The 23,766-nt window shown below is 37.2% G+C and overlaps 3 protein-coding genes across 8 annotated transcripts in view; 1 reads left to right on the plus strand and 2 right to left on the minus strand.

Annotated features, from left to right (window-relative positions):
* The window catches only part of LOC108906014 (long-chain-fatty-acid--CoA ligase 4), a 65,973-nt gene extending 59,009 nt beyond the window's left edge, over positions 1-6,964 (minus strand). For 2 of the 3 annotated variants that reach the window (XM_018709133.1, XM_018709139.1), the window contains exon 1: positions 2,488-2,568. In XM_018709133.1, coding sequence (XP_018564649.1) covers positions 2,488-2,540 — 53 coding nt within the window. In that variant the 5' untranslated portion in view covers positions 2,541-2,568. Of the gene's footprint in view, positions 1-2,487; positions 2,569-6,824 lie in introns of those variants that run through there. The other variant, XM_018709138.2, reaches the window with a different exon arrangement.
* A 352-nt stretch (positions 6,965-7,316) lies between these two features.
* On the plus strand, positions 7,317-8,351 carry LOC108906018. The gene is made up of 3 exons (XM_018709146.1): positions 7,317-7,547; positions 7,600-7,846; positions 7,900-8,351. Exons 1-3 carry the CDS (start codon positions 7,429-7,431, stop codon positions 8,308-8,310), a joined length of 777 nt encoding a protein of 258 aa, XP_018564662.1. The 5' UTR covers positions 7,317-7,428; the 3' UTR covers positions 8,311-8,351.
* A 67-nt stretch (positions 8,352-8,418) lies between these two features.
* The window catches only part of LOC108906015, a 37,575-nt gene continuing 22,227 nt past the window's right edge, over positions 8,419-23,766 (minus strand). The window contains exons 3-23 of one of the 4 annotated variants that reach the window (XM_018709143.1): positions 23,372-23,537; positions 23,171-23,310; positions 22,852-22,995; positions 22,281-22,410; positions 22,049-22,212; positions 21,777-21,998; positions 20,711-21,701; positions 20,172-20,503; positions 18,632-18,820; positions 18,389-18,574; positions 18,083-18,226; positions 17,648-17,911; positions 17,385-17,592; positions 14,319-17,332; positions 14,036-14,233; positions 13,696-13,980; positions 13,555-13,644; positions 12,450-12,797; positions 12,221-12,381; positions 10,279-10,447; positions 8,419-8,506 (exon numbers count right to left, since the gene is read on the minus strand). In XM_018709143.1, the coding sequence (XP_018564659.1) occupies positions 8,477-8,506; positions 10,279-10,447; positions 12,221-12,381; positions 12,450-12,797; positions 13,555-13,644; positions 13,696-13,980; positions 14,036-14,233; positions 14,319-17,332; positions 17,385-17,592; positions 17,648-17,911; positions 18,083-18,226; positions 18,389-18,574; positions 18,632-18,820; positions 20,172-20,503; positions 20,711-21,701; positions 21,777-21,998; positions 22,049-22,212; positions 22,281-22,410; positions 22,852-22,995; positions 23,171-23,310; positions 23,372-23,537 (7,575 nt within the window). In that variant the 3' untranslated portion in view covers positions 8,419-8,476. Of the gene's footprint in view, positions 8,507-10,278; positions 10,448-10,841; positions 11,011-12,220; positions 12,382-12,449; positions 12,798-13,554; positions 13,645-13,695; positions 13,981-14,035; positions 14,234-14,318; positions 17,333-17,384; positions 17,593-17,647; positions 17,912-18,082; positions 18,227-18,388; positions 18,575-18,631; positions 18,821-20,171; positions 20,513-20,710; positions 21,702-21,776; positions 21,999-22,048; positions 22,213-22,280; positions 22,411-22,851; positions 22,996-23,170; positions 23,311-23,371; positions 23,538-23,766 lie in introns of all 4 variants that reach the window. The other 3 variants (XM_018709142.1, XM_018709140.1, XM_018709141.1) reach the window with 3 other exon arrangements.

Below are 23,766 nucleotides of genomic sequence, written 5' to 3' on the forward strand. Positions count from 1 at the left end.
AGAAAACTACTTGTACCTATTGCTTACATCCGTATCAGTACTGCACTTCTATCATATAGTGAACTTTGTATCGCTCATGTCTACTTCTTATATCTATATTACTTCGATAGTTACGCTATCGTGCCATAGTCTATTTCCTGGTCTGGTAAATATATCAACGAATTAATATTTCAAACTGGGGAGGAAATATAGTCGAAGATTTAGGTCTTTAAAGGAATTTAAAAAAAAATTAATAGAAGTCCGTAATATGATTTTATAAATGTATTTTACTTCGTAAATTCATAGGACTCATACTTGAGACCTCAGTTAATCAGCATTCAGAATAGCTGTGATTATATGAGACGCCACGTAAACAAAACAAGGCTATAGTTTACAGAAAATCCCTAGATATCATATAAAATTCCCTAATTTCACATATTTGTAGTGTTTTTCCCTAGAACTAGGGAAAAAACCAAATCTGACAACACTGCCTGACAGAGAGTGACCTACTAATATGTAGGTATTATGAGAGGTGATTCTAACAAACAAGTTAATAATATTTATCTGCTCCCACTATAGTAAATAGACTATTAATACTTTGTTTTTATGGAGGTAAGTGGATTTTACCGTAGAAGTGGAAGTTGCTATGGACAACGGGAGGTAAGTGAGGTAACTTACCTCCCTAGGGAAAAAAGCGATTTCGAGTTATAAATGCATATTTTATGTACAAATAAATAGAAATATTTTATGAACATTACATTTTGTTAATTATTATGAATGAATATTTATAATAATTGTACGATTATTTAGTAACATTTATAAAATCTGAATAATTATTCCCCTCGCGTTTACCAATTGTCACATTTTTCTCAAAATTAGTTGACCGCTCGATTTCAGTCACCGGATGCTCAATATTATCTGACTGATCCATTAAAACAGCATGATGTGCCGTACTAGAACCTGGAGTTGAAGTGTCATTGTAAAAAATCCTGTTGGCTATTTCATTTTTGTTACTTAAACCGTCAGTAACATAACTTTCTGTGGCTGATTTCCACCCACCATGTCTCTTGATTGCTAATACATCAACTCCTGTATTAGCCAGTAACGTTGCCGATGTTCTTCGGAATGAATGGCCTGTAAATGTTTCAGGATGTTCTAGTTTCAAAAACTGTGCAATCTTATTAGGAATCATAGAAAGGGTATTCTTACCTACTGGTTGGTTGTATAATCTACCTGCTTGATAGCGCATAACATAGTGTGAAATTTCAGTTTTAATTTCCAATCTAATCTTGATATATTTCTTGAGAATTTCTAGGTGAGGAACAGAACCCAGACGAGAATTGTAAACGTATGTGACATACCATTTGTAGAATCTGGAATTGTAACTACAATAATTTTTTTAATTGACGTCCAAAGTTTGCATAACTCATCAGAACGGCATGCTCCTGCAATGCCTAAGACCGTCACTACCTTCAATAGCAAATATGTGTTATCGAGTGCCTGCACGAGAAAATAGTTGATTTAATTTGTTCTCTTGTAAAAACGTTTGACTTTTTAGGTGTATAGACGTCACTTTTACGTTTCAAAAATGCTCTCAGCTTGGGGTATTTTGATATATCCACGTTCTCCTCTGTGAAAATAGTTGACTCGGTGACTTTAAGTTCTTGACTTCTCCATGAAATACGCTAGCAGTGACATTTCAGAAACACCAGTAGTTTTGTTCCGGTATCATTCTTTGAAATTTCTATATGCTCGTCTGTAGCGCACTTTCTATTTGAAAATCACTCATTTAGAAATAATAATTCAAAACCAGCAAAATTGCAACTTTTATGTAGGTTTGTTTATAAACTACTTAGAAACGACAACATCCAAACTAGTGCTGGCAAAAACCGGAAAAAAGTGAAACCGGTTAACCGGGTTCCGTAAAAACCGATTTCAGATAAAACCGGTTATTCGAATAACCCGTTACTTGAATCGCCAAAACAGGATACCTGAAAATCGATGCTTTACAAAGACAGACCCGGAGAAATTGTCTAAGGTCAATTACAATCGGACAAATCGATGTCTAAAAAAAAAAAAAAGGAAGTAGATTATCGAATAATCGGTTATTTGAATAATCGGATATTTGAAGATTCGAATAACCAAATAACCGGTTTTCGGATATTTGAAGAATCGAATAACCGGTTTTCGGATTTCATAAAAATCCGAATTATCCGAAACCGGTTAACCGACTATCCAAAAAACCGGTTTCAGTTGCCAGCACTAATCCAAACAAGGCGACATTTTGTTGCTTCAAATTCTAAAAAAATCGTACTAGTTCTCAAAACTGCTACAATGTATGAATATTTCAATTTCCATGATACATTGTTAATTTATTTTTTTGGACTTTGTACTATATTTTAATATGTTAAATATTATATAAGTATTTTAATATGTTAATTACGTTAAATATTAAACACTGATAAACCAGAACAAAATGATTAAACTTTGTAGATGGTACTACAATACCTTTTGAGTTGAAAAAGGAAGAAAAATGCACTCTTCATTGTCGACACACTCATTCACCCACAATTATTGTTACAATTTTGAGAGAACAGTGTACAACTTGATGATTTAAAATACGTTTTTATCGAAGAAGAAGGAGATAAGAGTTAAAAAAATCCAACCACAATAGGTTTCGAATACGTCCCGACCAAAGATCAGGGATCAAAGCTTAAAAATGTTGTGACAGAGTTGTTTCACTTTTACACCGAAATCGAAAAACAAAACTTAACATTAGTTAGTTGTACGGATAATAGTTTCCATTATTTTCCGTAATGGCAACTTCATTATTATTATTATAAGATTACTTACTTCTAAAATTTTAAAGTTTTTAGTGAGTTTGTAAAAAAATATTATTCCTAACTTGTCCTATTGTCCATTGTCCCTCTTAAATAAATTTTTAAAACTCACCATAAGGAGCAAGGTATGTATATTACAATCTATTTAAAAAAAAGCGCTCACTCCACAAAATTCACGTGGCGCGAAGGCCATGATCGTTTACCACCGCCCATTTCTAGCCTACAAATTTCACTGTCAATTACTGCTTGTTTACTATATCCACATGGCTGTTTCAACCTCAATAAACATCTGGCAAAACGCGGCTGGACAGTTGTGAATTAAAACTGACAGCAATTCTATTAATTTAATTGCACTATTGGACTCATTCCTATAGGTATCCGTTTGTTAAACCAGTGGCTAATCCACAGCCAACGGATTTTTAAAGTTACCTCGCCAGCTTTCCAAGGTCGGGTTAGCCTTGAATTTGCCGTTCTTGATGGTTACAGGTAAAAAAAGTGAATGATATCGTTTACATTCAACTTGTTTTCCAAGGCCCACTCCATTTTCGGGTGTCAAGTATCTTAAATACCTACTAAAGATTTCCTGCTGCTAAATTTGACATGTTTAACGTATGACTCATGAGTTAGATGATGAGCCTCCGTATGAGCTGGAAGAGGTGAATGAATGAAAGAAGCAATAACGCCATATTACGAGGACCCGCACAAATTGAGGAAAACGGGTCATCCGTGTCAGGGTCGACTCTAATAGCATGGAACAAACACTCGACGAAACCGTGGATATTATTTTCTCGGGTGAAGTGAATATGTGGAAAGCCTCTCCTGAAAAAATAACGACGTCCTTGTCTAAACAGGAGAAAGTAAATAAATAATACCTCGATCGCTCCACATATAAACACACAAGAACAGCAAGGTCACTTTGGCTTATATTAACTACTTTTCCTAGTTTTTTTTACAAAAAAATATGATATAAAAAAAAGTTGGAACTATATCTTTTATGTACATTAAGTCCATCTAAAAGTTATTGAGTTGGACATCGAAGAAATGGCGATCGAAATTTTCGATCTAAGTACTTATATCAATTTTATCAATTATTTGTATCTACTGAATATGTAGAATCTTTACAATTTTGTTCTTGACTTCTTGGAGAAATGAAATTAATATTTCTTCTGCCATGAAAGGCAGACATCGACTTGAAATTACCAGCCGCTGACGCTGCAGACTTTTCAGCCTCAATAATTTTCAAAAAGTAAATCTCTCCTAATTGGACAACGGAGAAATCTCCCATAAATTTAAGTATCGCCGAAGCTAATAGGTGAGTCAAACGACGTAGAAAGCTGTCTCATTCCAAGGAAGAGCAGTCAGCTGGCGTCAAGTTTAATAAAGGAGGTTTTCCTTGATAGGTTGATAAGTACTTCCCAAGCGGGCAAAATAATACCCCACCCATGAACCTTGATCTTCGGACGGAACACCTCACAGAAGTCGGATAAAAATTCCCAACAAGGACGAAAGTTATCATTTATTTCATTTATGATTAATACTTATACCTGCATCAAAAGTTTACGGTGACATATGCATAAAATATGCATAGACAAAATAGAGACACCTTGAAAACTTATATTCTGATTATACTTCAATGGCGTAAGTTATTATTAACGCTTTCTACAACGATTGTCGTTATATTCAAACTGTTGTTTAAACAGTGTATTGCAAAAAGGATACCTAGAGACGCAACACAGTTTGAGGTTAAAGCTAGTGAAGTCTTTTAGTTTAACTGATCTGAATATCTAGATCATGTAACGGGAAAGCTCACTGTGGTCTAAAATCAACGTTGCCAGATTTTTTGTCGGGCAAAGCGGGATTTTGAAACTTTTTGAACAAAAAAGCGGGATTCTTTCGTCCAAAAACGGAACATGCTATTGATTTTCTTTCTTTAATACGAACTTCTGATAGTGCCCGAAAAGAAAATTCCGAGTAATACTTTGTTTACTGCAATATCGATACCGAATATATTATAATCCCGACTTGACTCAAAGTTCTTGAAATCCAATGAAATCAACAGTGAGAATTGAGAAAGAATTCGTGACCAAGGTTACAAAACCAGTCAGCCATACGGCAATGCAATGTAAATAAAAAAAAAGTACACAATATTTTCCGAACGTTTACAAAAATGTAAATATAATTAAACGATGAAACCGAAATGCCAAGGTACTTGCAACTGCATTGGGCTGTTGCTCTTTATAGTAAGAAACAAAATGCAGACAGAATGTCCTTTGTTCTGCACTTCCTAAACAAAAATATTCGTCCATAACTTACGTGTGATGAAATAAACAACTTCTATTATCATTAATTTAAAATCGAAAAATTAAGTTCAGTTTTAGTACTCTTGAAACAATAGGTATGACTCTATAAATAAAAATGGGTACAATTTTTTAAAGCGTTTCTTTTGCTTTGAAAACACAAACGATGCCAATAACCTTAGATTTAAGCGACCATTTAGATTAAAATATTGTACAGTAATTTAAATAATATGCAAAACATCTACCAGTTAAAACATCACAATCCAGCTAATACTGTTAAATCTACGTAGAAAATTGTATTTAAAAAAATACCAAGCAGTTAAAAATACGTAAGTACAAAAACACATATGTATATGTTTTAAATGTGCCAAATAAGAACACCTATTATTATTTCTAAAGTTTTACTGTTTAATTTTAATTTGTATTAAGTAGTACAAATACAGCTAATCTGTAATAGTCGCGGATTCAAATAAGGCGTAAAAATCAAAACAGACCGCTGCTGCTCTTACCTTGGGAATAATTTATAATGAAACCGTAAATCAAGATAATTTAGAACATATTAGCTTAAACTATGTCAACCTTTGGACTTTGCACTACTAAAATAATACTCTAAATTAAGAATTTCCTCTCTTAAGTTTCAAACAGTGATAATGATCGTAAGTACATGCATATGGGGGATGGTGAAGGTCCGATTTGAGCAGACGGAGCCCACATAATCCAAAAAATAACGTTTTACAGCTTTAGTAAACTACAGGACAATATGCCCCTACAATTAAGTCGGAATTAAAGCCTAGATAGGAACAACAGTAAAAATATTAATGTATAAGTACACTAAAAATATGTTGCTTTTTATGAAATCTCCAAAGACCAGAAGGTCAAAACATATTTTGTATTTTCCAAATTCATAAAATACAGAAATGATTGACTGGAAGATCAGTTTTATTAAAGGGATGGCCCCATCATACCATACCGGCAATCAAATTTGAGGTTATGCCGGTGGTGTGGCCTTTATCTTTCCTCTCGCACCCAGCCATGATATTACTCATTACTCAATGCCATTACTAATCAGAGATATCTAAATTAATAAGCCATAAAACACATTTTAATTTTTAATATAAAAATTTAATGTGTACACCACAAACAAATCAAAGCATTAACTGTGCATTGTTCCAGTCTGATAAAATGGCAATGTAGAACTACATTCTTTTCTTATTCCATTTACGAAAACATTTAAAAGTTACTTCAACAGTACTTTTGCAACCCAATATGCAGTGGAACTAGGTCGTATATCTATTTTTCAAATATCCAGTACGTTCTTATCAGATAACGGTCGCGTAAAGGTAAGTAACTTTCCAGTAAATATTTTCGATACAGAGACGACTCCTTCGGAAAAAAACATGAATTACAAAAACAGTTATTATCTGAGTTAAAAATAAATATGGGTTTATGTGATAAAAAAACTATAAAACCAGGAATGGATTTACAAAATGTGGAAATGACATTTCCTGAGAACATAACCTATCTCAACAGGAATGTCAAAGTCAAACCGAGATGAATTATAATTTTGCCGGTTCGATTAAACAATCTAAATGTAAACAAATTTGCGATTCTTATACAACAAACTATCTAGTTCATGTTAAAAGATTCAATAATCTTCGAGTTTAAACGGAACATACAACAAAAATGATAAATGTGATCAGTAACTCACCGAAATGATTAGTTATCCGGCCAAATAAGTCTTGAACTCTACTCCTTATCAATTATTTTGATAATTTATCATAAATTCACTGACACATGCACGGTTTTATCTCGTATTCTTATAAGAAGTCAACAACTACGCGCATTTCGCGTGGATAAAATCTACCGTATTTTTGGACAACTTGCTCCCGGCCAATGAAAATCTCACTTCATTGGGAGGGATAGTGGCGTGATATTTTACGTCACATGTGCACATAGGACCAGATCAATATTTTTGAAAAAAATGTTTTTATATATTAAGAAAATGCCATTATTCATTTACCTCGGCAAGAATGTTTTTACAAATCGATACTGAATAAGTAATTTGGATTTTTGATTTAATGTCATTATAAAATAGCAAATAAGCTAACACAGAGTGCAGCACAATGTAGTGCAGATCACAATTGTTACAGGGTTCTATTCCATGGGTTCGAGACAATTCATTTATTATTAAAATTCAGTGGACTGTTTTTGTTGTTTTTTTTTTTATTCTGTGGTCTAGGTGGTTAAAAAGTAGGGTTATATATTGAAGATTGTGACCTGTCAAGCATACTTTAACTTAATTTGTTTTTAAAATGGGGTCTCTTACAAATGAGGATAAGAAATTATTCGAAAATTCTATCAGTTACCTACATAATATTTCTGGTCTAAACTGTAATCCGGCAGCTACTCCAGCTTTAAAATGTCTGCATTTGTAAGTATTCCGAACTCTTGTAGGAATATTAATTCCATAATTCTAATTGCAGGACAAAAGCAAGATTGATGGAATTACGAAGACATATACGTGTACCCAGTAGGACAACTACTGCAACTAATTGCGTCAGATGTTTCCTGAGTATAGATGATGGTCCTGCAAGCTTTAGAATTAAGGCTGAAGAAAAGAAGAGTAGATTTGCTAGAAGAATATTGTCAAAAAAGCAGAAAGATAAGCCAATGACTAAATTCCAAAGGAAATATTTGAAACGATTGCGTCAATTTAATGGAAATCAACTGGTAAATGTACATAAAAATGTATTGAAATGATTTCTACCTAGATTGTTTTATAGGTGGTTTCTTGTAAATTTTGCAAGAAGGAATATTTTGTTAATATGGATAAGCCGAAGAACCTAATTCATACTAAACGCATCAAAACGTCTCAAAGAAAGAAGAATAAAAAGAAAGACATATTTTGTGGTCTTAATGAAGACGTAGTTCTGTCACTCACACCGGAGTATGTCGAAGATCTCGATACATCAGATTTTATTCCTCTAGAAGGGAATAGGAAATTGTCAAGAATTAAATTGAGTAAAAAGAGAAAACTTCAAGAACCTATTGAAGAAGTTGTAACTAAAGAAAGTATTAGACAGAATCAAAATAAAGTTAAAGCAAAGAATAAACTTAAGGAATTCTTGAATACTTCTGGTTCAAGTAAGTCGAGCCCTTCAGCTAATTTGAAACATTTTTTGAAAAGCTTGTAAAAATAACCGGATAAAAGACAATAAAAAGGCTGTTCAGTAGACTGTTTTTAATTTTTCAAAAAGGTTTATTAAATACTATAACAATGTATATTCTTTTATAATAAAACACATAAATATGACAATCACACAAATTCGTCAATGGAAAATTGATACTTTGGATATTCCTTCACTCGAGAGGTATCTGCTCTATAACGATCTGAAACAAAAACAAAAAGTTAAGTATTTGTGCCGCTTCGATGGAGACCGGGAGCTGTTACTATATAGAGTTCCAGTTTTATTATAAAAATGGTTAACAGTTTCAGGAAGCTTTTGGAATCGTCCATGTGTAGCGTGTCGATATATGGATTTCATTTGAATGGTATCTTCGTATAAATGTTTCCTTATTCTTACTTAGACCAGGAAATATAGGGGTAGAAGATGTTTTTTTATGCTCTTTTAGTACATGTAATAAAATACTAAAAAAATTTATAAATTAAGGACATATTTAATTTTGCAGCTAAGGAAATTTTTTAAATAATTTCCCTTCGCTATAAAAATGCACTTTTTTGAGAAAAAAACAACAGAACTCGATAGCTTTTTGTTAAATCTACCAATAAAAAAGAGATAGCCTTATAAGGCTATAACTCGCGAAATAATCCACCTACGGATTCTGGCTTTCGCATAAATTATTTGTCTGCAGTGAGGAATGATTGAGTGTTATCCGAAGAAGCCTCTGTGATAACATTGCGATTTATTATTGTTTATTTAAAATATGGCATAATTGTCGGTTTTTTGTAAATAACTTTTGACCAGATTGATATTTTTTGACGCTCAAGACGTCGTTTTGTAGATCCTATAAAGACGAAAAAAAACTATTTTACCATTTCTCTGTAGAACCAGAACCGTCAGAAAAAAAGTTACAGTTGAAAAACGCAAATTTCTAATGTTTGATCTACTTTTAAACAATGTCGCCTGAGCCTTTTTCAGCGTGCAGATACGGTGCATATTATTCTACACTATTTTTCTCTCTATCTGCTATCTCAAAGAATCGGCCTGACTGAAGAATTATGTATGAATTGGTCTATACTATGTAAGTGTGCAAAGTTTTCAGCACATTTTGTAAACGTGATATAAAATTTAATAAGTTTCGTAGCTAATTAAAGTATGTATTGTAATAAAATCCGCAAGTTAAATATTTTATAGAAATAATAAATATCTGTAAATATACAGGGTGATTCACAAACGGTGACTAAAAATGAAACCTCGTATTCTTTGGTGAATTTTAAGGGGAGGGGAGTTTTTCCTATAAAGTTTTTATCTAGGACGCTTTGTTAAAAAGATACAGTGTTAACGTTAAAAAATAATTTTAATTTTTTTAATAGTTTAAAAACAAGTTTTTAAATTATTACAATTACATTTAGTACCTGCCCCAATAAATATATTTTGCTTTCTGGGAATTTACGAGCCATATAAATTATACTTTGAATTATCCGAGATTATCCCAAATAAATGTATTTAGCAAATGAGATTAGAATAAGTAGGCGGTAAACATAAATTAGTTGTTGTTTATTAGGGTACATAAGCACAAACCGAGTAGGTAATGACCCGGATGTTAATTAGGATAGGGTAATAAAAGTAGGTACCTGGAGACAAGGATAAAACTGAAAACATTTCAAGGCACGAACCAGAAGTCAATAAACAAAATAGTAGTTTCAATATTCGTTGTGAATTTTCATAAAACTCTTTTATTGACTAATTTCCTATGCTTCTCTCATTTATTTCGACAAATAGCACAGGTGCTGCCACCTTTGAACGCTAACTGAAACTAATTAATATCTCTACCAATTCCAACTAATAACTACAACTCTATATGGTCAACTTCTCCCTGGAGAGGATATGGGGGGCTAAGACAAACTACAACAACTAACGCAATGGAAAAACAGCGCCGGGCACATTGGCAGACTACTTCTGCTAGAAGCGGGGACCTACCTTTGCGCAAATATTTCTGTACTCTTGGTCCGTACACGAGGCGGACCGTTCCGGTAACTCTCTGCCGCGCCTCCTCAACTCCTGACTCACCTCAACCAGGTCCAGGATAGAAATCGGGTCCAGCCTGTGTCTGCCAATGAGCCCAACTAAATACTCGATGTAGTGCAGCCTACACACACACAAACAACAACACGTTAGCCAGTCTTGAGGTGTTCCGTATACTGTTCCTTTCCAAACAAAATTACACGATTAGTACTAGATTATTATGTTTATCCTCCAGGAAATAGTAATAATAAAAGTGACTTTATTGCATATATAGCAAATACAATGATAACGTTATATATTTTGAAAACTCGTTCTGTCTCCACAGAGCTTAGCCCGAGAACAACAAGGGCAAGTCAAGGTTTCCTAGCTAAGGCTAAGGAAGTGCAATGTAAGTCCGTAAATATTACAGTAATTTATGACTAAGGCTTCGTTAAAATCTAATAAAATAAGACTTTTTTTCCAAATTTTTGAGGAAAAACATTGCGAAACCTGAAGGAACAGTATACGCTTTTATATACCTGTCTCAGTCGTGATCGATACACTTCTCTTGGTGTTCCGAAACAGTTAGGCGGCAATTTTTTTGCTGCTCGCCTCACGACTGTCTCTAAATCGTCTGCGTTTAACATGTCTATCGTGTCGATATTACTCTTTCTGATTAGAGTGCACAAATATTCTATATAGTGCATCCTAAAATAGCGTCAAAAATTAATTGTATTTGAAAATAAATTGTTTACAGCGGGTGTTTTAATTAAACTCTGACTAAACCGGAGATTCTCGGATCAAATGTAAGAAAAAAATTACTACCGGCCTAGGTCCACAAATGCTTTGTTTTTGTGATACGGTAAGACGAGTTTTTATAATTTTTTGGTTATTTTGATGAAGGATTGGTAACAATGGCATTCACAGGCCGGTTAGGTCAACAGATTTGAAAACATTACAGTTTTACTTGAAATTAGCGAAACCAGAACCAGCATCGTCGCAACAGAAAACTTTGGGGTAGGCGTTTGAGGTTCCAAAAAGAAATATTGCCGTGTAAATTTTTTTGAATAGTACTTTGTACATTTTGTCGGTCCTCAAAAAACTGTTGAATGTACCAAATTTAAATGGTCATGCCATCCTGTATCTCAAAAACAAAGCATTTAATTTTTTGTCAGAGTTTTATTAATTGTAGAATTTTATTGACAGGGGATTAAAGATGAGAATTTAAAGATATTTAGAAGTCACGAAAAGTACTGATTACATTACATGTTCTTTAAGACGTCTCTATAGCAAATAGGCAACCAGCAATACATTTTTATAGATTTTATTACACAGTTTGCCTAAATATGAATCAATAACAGACTTTCCCCCATTCTAACGCAGATTTTCTATACAATGGAGTTAGTTTGAAACTGAAATTACTTTTTGTTGTAAAGAAATTTGTAATTTGCCACTCGTTCAAGAGTAAATTACAAATTTCTTTACACTGAAAAGTTATTTGAGTTTCAAACTAAGTCCATTTTATAGAAAATCTGCGTTAGAATGGAGGAAAGTCTGTTATTCGTACATTAATTCATATTTAGACAAACTGTGTAATAAAATCTATAAAAATGTATTGCTGGTTGACTATTTGCTATAGAGCCCTCTTAAATTGAGATATTTTTTTTAACCTGACACAAAACTCAATAAAGCCATATTTTTTTAATTAACAGGTCACTCTCTGCCAGTCCGAAAGTTTGAACGCCTAGGCACTGAGTGGAAGTACCTACACAGCAAGAATACTTTGCGGTAATTTGAGTTTTTAAGTTTTCAAATATAAAAAAATGTTATTACTTTTTTTGAGTTCTGTGTTGTATGTGAAAAAAATTAAGTATCTGTTTTTTAGGGAAATTACACTAAAAAGTTACTATAACACTACCTGCAGAGTCCAGCTTGTCCGGGATTGACCTCATTGCTGCATACCGTATCAATGAGGCCGTTAGGCGTTTCCCTTTGCAAAGGTATCAAACACTTAACCACAGCCGAAGCGTTTTCTTCTTTATCCCCCACCGTCTCGGTATCGAATGGAATTTTATGGTCCTACGTACGGAAAAAACTATTATTAGCATCAAACGTAAATTTTTCTTTTCTTTCATATAAAAACTTGCCTCCAACAATTTCTGCAGCTCCTGCGGCTCCTTGTCCCTCAAATAAAACAAACAGTTCCTGGGATGGTGCGCGTGCAGCCCCAGTTTGGCACAATACTGACTTATCCCGCACTTGGCCCCCATCATGAACGGCTTGCCGCAGCCGTAACAGAACTCGTGTTTGCACTGCGTGCAAGTGAAATGCATGCAACCGCCTTTTGCCAGGGAATATCGGAACTTGCACTTCGGACAATCCAAGCCGTTCTCGGCGAGGTGCTTTGCGACTGCCGTCGCCTGGTTCTCCGGGTCGTTGGCGTCTTTCCAGGCTGCGAACTGCTCGCAAGTTATGCCCTCGTGCTGTTTTTCCCACTGAAAATTACAATCGAAGAGTACATATTATGATTTTAACTGTTTTATGAAATTATATGAAAAAAATTAAAATATTATTTAAAATTATTACATGTTCTTAAGAAAACTTATTACTACTTTTTTAAAGCAGTGTGTTTAGTTTCTGAATCTTAGTGTCAACTACATAATATCAATGCAGCTGATGTGATATGACAATGGGGCACTAGGAGGGTAAAAAACAAACGACTAACGTGTTATACGTGGTAGCGCAAATGGCTCCATCTGTCGTGTTGACTCCCAACTGTGCCATTCAAATGGCTACAGCAGGAAGCGACCTGCTATATTGCAGGTACTTGTTGCACGACTGCCACCCACAGAGGGCAAAGACAATGTTTTAATTGTCAGTGTTGTGAGAAACAACTACTCCGAGGGCTTCAATACCCCTACTGGCATTGAATTATACTTGCAACACCTAGTGCAACAGCCAGGATCCAAATGGCTCCATGATGGAGCCATTTGCGCTCCCGTGCACAATGTATTTCCTTGCCATGATGATACAACGCAAAACAGCTGATTCGTTCGTCTGTTGTCTCACACACTGATGAGGACTAATAAGTCCGAAATCGGTCTGTGCCTGGTGGGTTAAACTGACGAACGACCCTGGCTGCCGGTAGAGGCATATAGCCCTCGGAGTAGTTGTTTCTCGCAACACTGACAATTAAAACGACTAACGTTATTTAGGTGAACCATATGCAGAATATTTTGTAGATAGACTTACCGGTCTCCGACAGCTAGCACACGTAACCGACTTACAGTCGGGACAAATCAGTCTTTTCTGTCTGGGATGTGCGATGAACCCCGAGGAACACTACGGAACAAACTTTAATAAACGTCATCCACAGCCGAGGTCTGAACTTACTTGTACACACCACTTAAAATGCGGGTCCTGCATCAAAGTCCGATCCCTCAACTTCCTCTGGAATAGCTCGTGGACGGTTTCGTCTAGGATACCTTTGAGCAGGATATCCAGGTTGCCGAAGTAATCCGAGATGTCGTCTTCGTTCAGGTTGCTGCTCGTCAGTTCCGGCTGTTTGCAGAAGGGGCAAGTGCAGTCCATTATGCTTCGATCGGTGATCTGAACGGTGAAGTAGTTCTTCGCGCACTCCTGGCAGCATCGGTGGGTGCACTTCAGCATGGAAATGATCTGGAAGCGTAAACGGTATTAATTATTATTTCTCAAATCAGTTGTATACACCTACCTGGTTCATGGCGTACTTCCCGGCGCACAATTCGCAGTCTTGCTGCAAAAACGCAATAGCAGCGTCTAGGGAATGACAATCCTTGACCGCCTCGAGGGCCTGCTCAGAGGAAAACTTCAGAGCCATCAAGCTAACTGCTAATTCTGCCTGCTGGTAGTTGGTGACTTGTCCTTCTGCTAGAAACCTTCTTGCTTGTCTCTGTGTAAAAAAATACTCAATTAACGTTAAATACGTCCAAGTTATCTCAACTTTCCCACTTCTGTCATCGCTTACAATATCTTACCTCCATTATTTCTATCTCGGTGGGTTCTTTTAGTTCGATTTTCAAATCGGTACTTAAAATTTCCATCTCATTTTCCTCGAACTCGTCCTCGATTAGTGCCTCTTCGCCTTCCTCGTCCTCAGGATCGGACAGATATTCTTCCGACTCACAAGTTTCTTCTATGCTATACTTATTGCTCTCCTTCAGGCTGGTCGTTAACTTGTTGACCCTAGCGCTGATCTGCGATAAGTTTATGTTTAAATCCCTGCTCATCTCCACGTTCCGTTTGTCGAATTCTTCGTAGTCTTCCGAAGCGGATTCGATCACTTCTTGGTATTCCTCTTCGAATTCATCGTAACTATCCTCATCTGTACTGGGATCGAGCAATTCTTCAACATTGCTCTCCGAAACAGACGAGTCACTGTCATTGTCAAGCGATTTGGTGTAGGACAACTGTTTGGAGCTTGTAGTAGAATCGAAGGAGCTCTTAGCGGTGGAAGACAGCTGAATTTTCTTGGTTTGAGTCAGATGTGAAGTTAAAGTTTTAACGATTTGTACAACACTGCTTGTTTCGTTGTCTATTTCGCCAGATTTACTGGGTTTTAGTATTGGGCTTGCAGAAGGGGCTCGTTCGGTTTCTACACTTTTTTGAGGTTCAGAGATCTCCTGTGACAATTCCGCTTCTGTTTGCTTTGGTTGGTCTACAACTTCCTTCGATTGGTCCAGAACTTCCTTCGGTTGATCCAGAACTTCCTTCTCTTGGTCTTTCCTCGGAGTTTTAACTACCTCTGGTTTAGACTTGTTTCTCGGCAGACTCGAAGTTTTCACGGGTATTTTGCTAGTAGACGAATATGTGTCAGGTGACTTTGGTTCGCTTTTGAACGATGATCGCTGCTGGGGCAAAGGTATTTTAGATGGCCGTTTGGCGACTGGAATTGTCGTTTGCTTGTTTTGTGCTATTTGTATCGTCGTGGAGACTTTCGGTGGGTCTTTGGCACCTTCAACGACAGGTGGAGATTCTGGTGATGATGAACTAGTAACCGTTTTATCGTCTACTTTGTCGGGTTGCTGTAATTTCTTTGGAGGTTCAGAATGTTCTTCCTTTATTTGCGAGTCTACATTTGTTTCTTCTGTAGTTGTCTTCAATTCAGTTTTTGTGGTTCCCTCACTGAGTTTATTTCTATACTTTGAGTACTTCTGGCTGTCACTTTTCTTAACATGACGTTTTCTCTGGATTTTTGTTGGACCTATGGGACTTTTAGCTTGAACAGGTTCCTTATTTTCTTGTTGTACTACTAGGCCGGTCGATTCTAATATCGACTTTTTGTTTTCAGTGTCTGTGTTTTCAGGTACTTCACTACTAGAACCTGTCGTGCTCGATTCTCTAAGTAAAGCTCGTTTCTCGGCACGTTTCCTGCTCTTTCGCAAACTCTTCTTTTGTTTGCGGGACATTGAATTTGAGGTATCGCTGTTTTCTTTGTTTTCAATTCGTTGGGACTTTGAAACTGTACTTTCGATTTTTGTAGAGGAATCTGATAAATTTATGTTCGATTCCGTGGATTTCGCCTCATTCCGTTCTCGTAAAGGTTGTGGGCCAGACATAGATGGCGATTCGATAGAGGTTAGCATCTCATTGTTTGTACCTCCATCTTCTTTCGATGTCGAATTATCGTTAGTGTTTGTACGGTCAGTGTTTAAACCAATTTCCTCAACTAATTGTGTTACTGATTCTCTGCAGTCATCGAATTTTTCAGTTTCTATTTGATCTGTGTTTTCTTCAATAACTATTGTTTCATAATTATTCCTATCATCGACAATATTTTGATCGATTTTTTCTTCATTTTTTACTTCGACCTCTGTGATCTCTAATTGCATCACTTCGTCATTGACGCTTTGATCGGTTTGCTCTTCGCTATTTGTCTGTGTATCTTTCACTGCTGATTCTAAAATTTGCTGATTCTCGGGGTTTATTTCGTTTTTTGCCACCTTTATTATTTGTTCTGTAGAATCATCATTAACATTTTCATGTTCTTGCACTCGTATTGATAAATCCTGATTTTCCTCAGCTGGTTCTATTTCTTGGATACTGATATTCTCTTCTTCTATTTCCGGTACATTTGAACTACTTTCGATGTGTATTACACCACTTCCATTTTCGCCACTCTCGTATTCTAGATGAACATTATTTTCATGTTTCTCACAAGTAACATCAGTATTTTGAAAATTTGATGATTCTTCGGTGATCACGAGACCACTTTTCTCGACTTGCGTTGCTTTAGTTTCTTTTTTGAGAGGTTGCAATACTATAGCAGCCGTACTTTCAATTACAACCTCATCTTTTGCTGTACTTTCCACAAAGGGCACTACTCTCGCTTCACTGCTGGCTCTTTTAGGTGCAGTGGTGTTGTCGTTAGTAGTGTGAGCTCCCGCAAGTGTTATATTCAAAGTACTGACACTGGTTTTCCTCTTCAACGGACTGGGTTGGGGTAAATCGTTCTTCTCTACAGCTGGGGGTGAATAGATTGGATCCTCGACGGCATCTACGAATTCGACGTTTTGTAACTCGTCGCTACTCTCGCTTTCAGACATCGACGGTGTGCGATTATCGCTTGCTATGAATGGGATTAGGTAAGTGTTATCCACGACTTGAATGACTGTGCTGCTTTTCTCCACGTATACTTTGTTTTCCGTCATTTTCACGACTTCGACTTTGTTGTTATCGTTTTTAACTACTATTTTGTCTTCGTTCTGACTATCGGTAATATTAGTAACGGCAAGGTTCTCACTAAAATTGTTAATATCCTCCAAGTTCTTTAATATTTCTTTTTCTATCAAATTAAGCGATTCTACTCTACTGTTATCTTCTACGATTTGTTGTGATTCTGTTTTAAAATTTTGTCGTTTTTTTAAATCCTCGCGATCACCATTAGTGGTATCGAAAGTGGTACTTACTTGAGGGGATTCGCTATCGATAGGGGCGCTGTTACTTACCGCTTTCTCTTCCTCTTTAACTATCTTAACATCGTTAACTACTTCTGTAAAAACGAGTCGGTTAGATTGTCAAATTTTTTGCGTAATTTTACTTACCTTCACCCCTAAAGCGTTCTTCGGCGGCCCCCTCATTACCTGCCTCGTTTTCAGTACCCACCGGCGGTCCCCAAATCCTCATTAAGAAAGGTTTCAACTGAGTTTTACTCAGTTCGTTGTACGCAGCTTCCAAGTCACCGTGATTCGCAGTCAAAACCGTAACGATGTCTTCCCGGTTAAAATCGCCACGAGCGGCCAGCTCCGCATACTGAAAAGCAATACTTGTGATGACCGCTGCTTTATTTTTGTTTTTTGGGACTCACCTTTCTTTGTCGTTGTTCGACGCACTCCTCCACGGCAGGCCACAGGTTGCCCTTGTGCTGCCGCAGGGATTCTCTGGCTTCTCTTTCAGAGACGGTCCCCACGATATTCATGGGACCTTCGCGACCCATTTGCGTCGCTAGTGTTTGAACGCTCGCTATAGTTGCGTCCCAATTTTCACGGAGCCAATCGATCGGGTTCATTTCTTTGCAGTGCAGAATTGCTGCCTGCACTTCGTCTGCTGAATACTTGTATTGCTCGGCTTCCTAAGAAAGCAACTGACTTAATAAAGGAGAATTTTTATAGTTTTGATGCAAAAATATTTAAAAATTGAAAAAATTCTGCATTTGATTTACTTTTGGAACAACAATAAGGACGTTTATGTTAATAAAAAATGTATCAACTAGTTTAAAAATGGGATTAAGAAAAGTTCTCACCCTTAACAGCTTTACGAGTTCCATACCGGAAGCCTTGAAGGTGTCGTGTCTCTGAAAACCGTTGTCCATAGGGGCCAGATACTCCCTGTCGGCGTGGAATGAGTCTGCTCTGCTGCGGTGACTTGGATGCTCGATATGGTCCATCTAAGAAAATTTGTTTATAATTGCGGTTCGACGATTTTTTTGTTGCAAGCTAGTTAGCACACAAATGGGTTAGTGAAACGGTGCAACGGGATGAAAAAATGTGGGCGACCAAACAAATTATCTCCAAATTCAAAGCCTTATAACGTTTAATTATTAGAGCACCCTGTAATATCCGAGATCGTGGCTTGGTCTTCGGTACAAGTCCGGCTTTCTGAGATCCACGGTGCTGTGCGACAACCGAGTGGAGTTTACCGGTGGCTTCCGTTCTCTACCGTAGTTTCTGTCATAGTACAGATCGTCTTCATATTCGTACGGTACCGGACTGTGTTCTCTGCTTCCCGGCAAGCTCTGAAAGAACAACGTAAAGTTTATTAACAGTCCAACGTTGTTATGAAATTTTCTAACCTGTGAATCACTCGTAAACGATTGTCTGCTGGAAGAGCGTTGTAAAGACCATTCCGAGCCTCTCCTCGGGGAAGACGGTGTACGCAGGGATTGGGAACGTTTTAATTTTTGACGACTGTTGCGGCTTGAGGATCTCGGAGTTCTTGGACTTTTGGGAGCCTTTTCTAGTGGCAGAACATCCTCATACGTCTGAAAATTAGGAAAAATTTGTTATTTGAATATTGTCTCCAAATTAGTCTATTATACAGGGTGGTTCATTTAAAATTTGTTTGTTTCATCTAGAAAATAGAAAGAGATATCTAAAATCTGTAAAAAGTGTTATAAGTTCTTATGATTGGCTTCAATTCTGGACATGATGAAAATTCTCTTTAAAGCAGTATTATAGCTAACACAAAAAGCAGTAATTTTCCAGAAATTGTTTATAAAAAATGTAATTTTAAGTAGGTGTAAGGTTTTTAGGGGTAATAGTACATGATCCCTAGAATACTAATATGAAATAATATTTTTTTAATGAAATGGTCAAGTTATAAAATCATTTTGCAATCAACACTTGAATTCTGGTTTATGCCATCAGTGAGCAACTGCAAAACTCGATTGCATGAGCGGGCTTATTAGTGTTGCCCATTTCTTAACTATTTAAACCAATTGTATGAAACTAACAAAGCGACAAAGAACGAAACTGTGACACATGCTACCATATTTATTTATGTTAATGCAATGAAAAAATTAAATATTAATTAATATTAGTTTAAAGAACTTAATTTTACTCTTTTATAGTGAATTTAATAAAAAAACAATAATAATACTAATCTGATACATTTGAAGAATGATTTAAAGACATTTCAAGTTCTTAATAAAAAGTATTTACTACATATTATCTTTTTAAAGCACTGTGTTTAGTTTGTGAATTTATGCCAGTGAGCTGTGACAATGACCTATTTTAGATGAACTACATAGTATCAATCCATCTGACGTGACATGATAACCGGGTCGTACTAGGCAGGCAAGAAAGAAATTGGTTAACGTTAATTCGACAAACGAAAATGGCTGAATATACAGTTTCATTTTATTACATATGTAATATGGTAGGCAATTTTGTGACTTTCTGTCTTGTATAGTGCAGCGTTGTTTTTTATTAACTTTTATTTTACAATAAAATTTAATGATATTTAGTAAAATGTCTGGTATAGTGTAAATGTATAATAAGACAATTGTTTGACTGTTTAGTGATGGTACGGTGTGTTTGTGTATCTTCATTGTTAAATTTCTGAGTGATATGAAAAAAAATCAAGAAAAAAGAGATTTGACAACAATGTATTCACTAGCAGCTAGCGCGCATGGTTGTTTGAAGTTACATCATTTATACTCTGAACTCAAAATCATTTAGGTGCATTACTGCAACATTGTTTTTTAAAAACCAACATATCTTTTGTTTCTCAGATATCGAGCTGGGCAGTTTTAAAAGCAACACCCTGTAGATTGAAAAATAATTTTTATTCTATTTTTTTGAAATTGTTACCCTAAGAAAGAGATCACTTACTTGCGTAGAAATACTTTGTGGCGGCGGAGAAGTCCCAGTTGACGTAGTAACCATCCTCTTGTCCGAGCTGTGTTTACCGTCACCATTTTTACCGAATTCACCGTACTCATGAACAACCGACTCACTGATTTCCTCACTTTTCATCTCCCTAGGCGGCGAGGGACCACATCCCGACGACACTTTTACGTTCTGTCGCACTTCACTGGCACCACCACCGGTCGACACTACCGCACTTTCCAACACATTTTCCAGGGACAAATTCGTGGATTCCGACTCTACGATATCGTTTTGTCTATCTTCCGTCTCGCTCTCATGGCGGCGGGGCAAAGAGTCTGCTTTTCCTGTAACAACAGGAAAAGGGTTACAAGCTGACATCTACACACAACCACAAACAAATCTTAGGAGTTAGTAAGTAATGGGCACACTATATATGAAAAACGGGACGGCACAGGGGTAGCGTTTAATAAGTTTTACTTATTTTTTTTGGAAGGAAGCAAACTTGGTCCCGGGCCAAAAAGAGATCTTTCTACTGGTCCTACCTTTCTTGGCGTCGATGGGGGCGGAGGGTTTGCTCTCGGCGGGCTTAGCCTCCGGTATTTTTAACTTCCCCATTTTATTCAGCACGGATTCAGTCTCGCTGTAATCCTTGCTGTACTCGTCGCTGCCGCTCCTCAGTATTTTGTCTCTCGATTTTGATTTGGAGACCGGGAGGTTCTTCGGAGACAAAGCGTGGTTTTTCTTAGGCAGTGTCTTCATCTCGTCCGCCGCTTTGACTATCTTCACGTCGGAAGAAGTGGGGGTTTTGCAGCAAACTAAACACACTCTCGTGCCGGCTTCATTGACAAAAGTGCAATGCTCGCACTCCCAAGAAGCGTTCGGTACTTCAGAAGGGATTTCCTTCGCGGAAACGTTGTTGTCGTAATCCGATTCGCCCTCTTCCTTGATCACGTCGCTTTCCTTCTGACTGTCGGAGTGTTCGTCGTCCGTTTCACTTGAGGACGCTTGGATGCTGTGACGACTTCTAGCAATCGAACCTCGTTCGATGCGGTCGATCGTGTTACGCCTCATTACTTCCCTTGGCATAGAAGAGGCGTCTCGCAAAGGTCTCTCTCTTACTATAAATCTGCTCCCCAAGGACTTCCTTTCACCTCTGTCGTTGTGACTGAGTGTGGACCTTCTGTCATCTATGTCGTCTTCGTCGTCGGTATCTTCAACTTCTCTGTATTTCTTCCGGCTCCTCCTGCTAAGGGTTGATTTTCGAGATTTGACGCTGTGAGTTGGTGACGCGGGTCTTGAATGTGTGCAAGAACGAGCGTCGTGGTGCATGTGGCCCATAGGTACCGGGTATGGGTACATGGCAGATGGAGGAGGGCCGTGCCAGGTGCCCATCCACATAGGGTTCATCGGGTAACCACCCGGGCCAACGTTTAGACTTAGGTTACTGCCGCGTTGATCTTCACAACCACATTGATTCATCCAAGCTCCTTGGCAACAAGGAGGAAGATAGTTCAACTGAGCCATGGAATGAGCCTGATAAAATAAAAATGTAATGGATTCAGATCAGGTAAGCAAAGTGTCCATCCAAATTGTTTGTGATTTATTTACCTGCTGCATGGGAACAAGGTTGTGATGGTGGTGGTGAGCCATGGGATTGTTCAAGTCGAAAACAGAGGTGCTATGGGGAAGCCCCCTTCCTGGAGGTGGACAGGAAGTATTACTAAGTTTCCTTTGTCTGCCAGCATCTGATCCGGAAATACTCCCCGATCGAAATCTGGAATTCCACTGTTCCTGTTCCCAGTCTGGATAGCCGCTATCTCTGCTTAAAGACTACAAGAGAATCAAGTTAAACTTGAATTTCACAACTTTGGGAATGGTACCTGGTCAAAGTCGGAAACAGTAGACGGTAGGTTAGGCGTAGTGCCTCGCATGGCTAACTGATGTTGTCTGTAACGTTGCTGGAGCGACGGGCTAGGGCTGGGAACCAGCAGCTGTCTGTTGAAATCGTCGGAAAACGAGGAACTTCTCGAGAAATCACGAGATGCTAAACAAATAAAACATTGGGTATAAATAAAACTGTGAACAAACGAGTAGAAAGTCATGACTACTTACACCCGTGAGGGGGGGATCCTGGTGTTGGCGGTAACGGACGGTTGCCCATCAGCCCCTTCTTCAAACTAGACATCTTGTCTCTTAAGCTAAACCCTGCGTTGTCTCTTCTAGGCAAAGTCGACGACATTACCTACAAAGCAACCTATATTATCGCTCCACGTTTCCAAAGGTATGCAGCCATTACCTTTTTAGTAGGTAGTAGGAATATTAAAAAGCTCGCTATCATTTTAGAGCAAAAAAATATAGAAAAGTATGTATAGAGTACTACACAGCAATTTAAAATCACATCCTTTACATTTGAAAAAAGCTATTTCGTGCTACCTCGAGGTACCACACTGAGGCCACGACAGCTTTTCGTTCTTATATAAATTTGTCAACTGTAGTATTTAATTAATTAATTCTACTAAAATTAATGGTTTTTTAAGAGAATATGGTCAATAAGGCTTCAGATTCAGAGACAAAATCGTAATAAAAAAAATTTATTCCCATCATCTTTGTACACTCATATAGCATGGAATTAGTACAGTAAGCAATAAAATAGTTAGCTAGGGCAACAGAACTGGTTGTTTACCTGATTGTGTCTACTTGGAGTGGGACTGGGGCATGGGGACGGTCCGGTGGATCCCGAACGGCGGTGTCTTCGAGGGGGTGGCACAGGGGCTGAAGGGGGCTCTCCCTTGGGTGGCAGTGGTGGACGGATTGTTTGCTCCATTCTCTGCCACAGGAAAAAAGGTCTTTTAGTCACACGGGTAGAGAAGAAAATAGAGAAACGATCCACAGGTAAGACTTTTATATTTTTGAGGGTCAAACACTTTAAATGCAAAGTCGTCAAAAATTTTTTTGTGATTGAAAAATCTTTTAAAACAATAGCGGTAGCAAAGTTGACTTACTCTTCGAATATGAGTTTGCCTCTTGGGATGTCTATGGTACATATCGTCGCAGGATAGGCAAAAAATTTGGTTGCACTCTTCACAATGTACGGAAGGCGCTGAAGATCCACATAGTTGACAATGTTTTCCATCTCGCAGTGCTACAAGCAAGAAATTATATTTAGTCGCAAGTGGTTGAGCAATATTTTTAAAAGCTCTTACCACTTCCATTTTTTGTTGGTAAAGGAGGGGCGTTTGTATACTGTCCAAATTCAATTACTTCATAGTCAGGCTCCTGATGAGAACCGATGTTTTTGTGATTAGACTGTTTATTTTTCTCTTCCTTTGGTACGGGTGGAGGGGGAATGCCACTTATTCCAGATTTGTTCTGTAAACATAATTTGTGGTATTTTTAATATATGACTAAACATTCTGGAAGATGGCAACAGTTTTATATCTTATCAGATATAAATATGAAGTGGCAAATTTCAATATAGTGGTTCAGCATTGTTTAGAAAAAATCAGTTTTAATTGAGTATATGTAATAAATAATAGAATCGTTGTAAAAAGGGGAAAGAAAAGCCATATTGTTTACAGTACCTAGTTGAATATACCTA

Source organism: Anoplophora glabripennis, unplaced genomic scaffold (genome assembly GCF_000390285.2).
Source record: "Anoplophora glabripennis isolate ALB-LARVAE unplaced genomic scaffold, Agla_2.0 scaffold188, whole genome shotgun sequence".
Classification (NCBI taxonomy): domain Eukaryota; kingdom Metazoa; phylum Arthropoda; class Insecta; order Coleoptera; family Cerambycidae; genus Anoplophora; species Anoplophora glabripennis.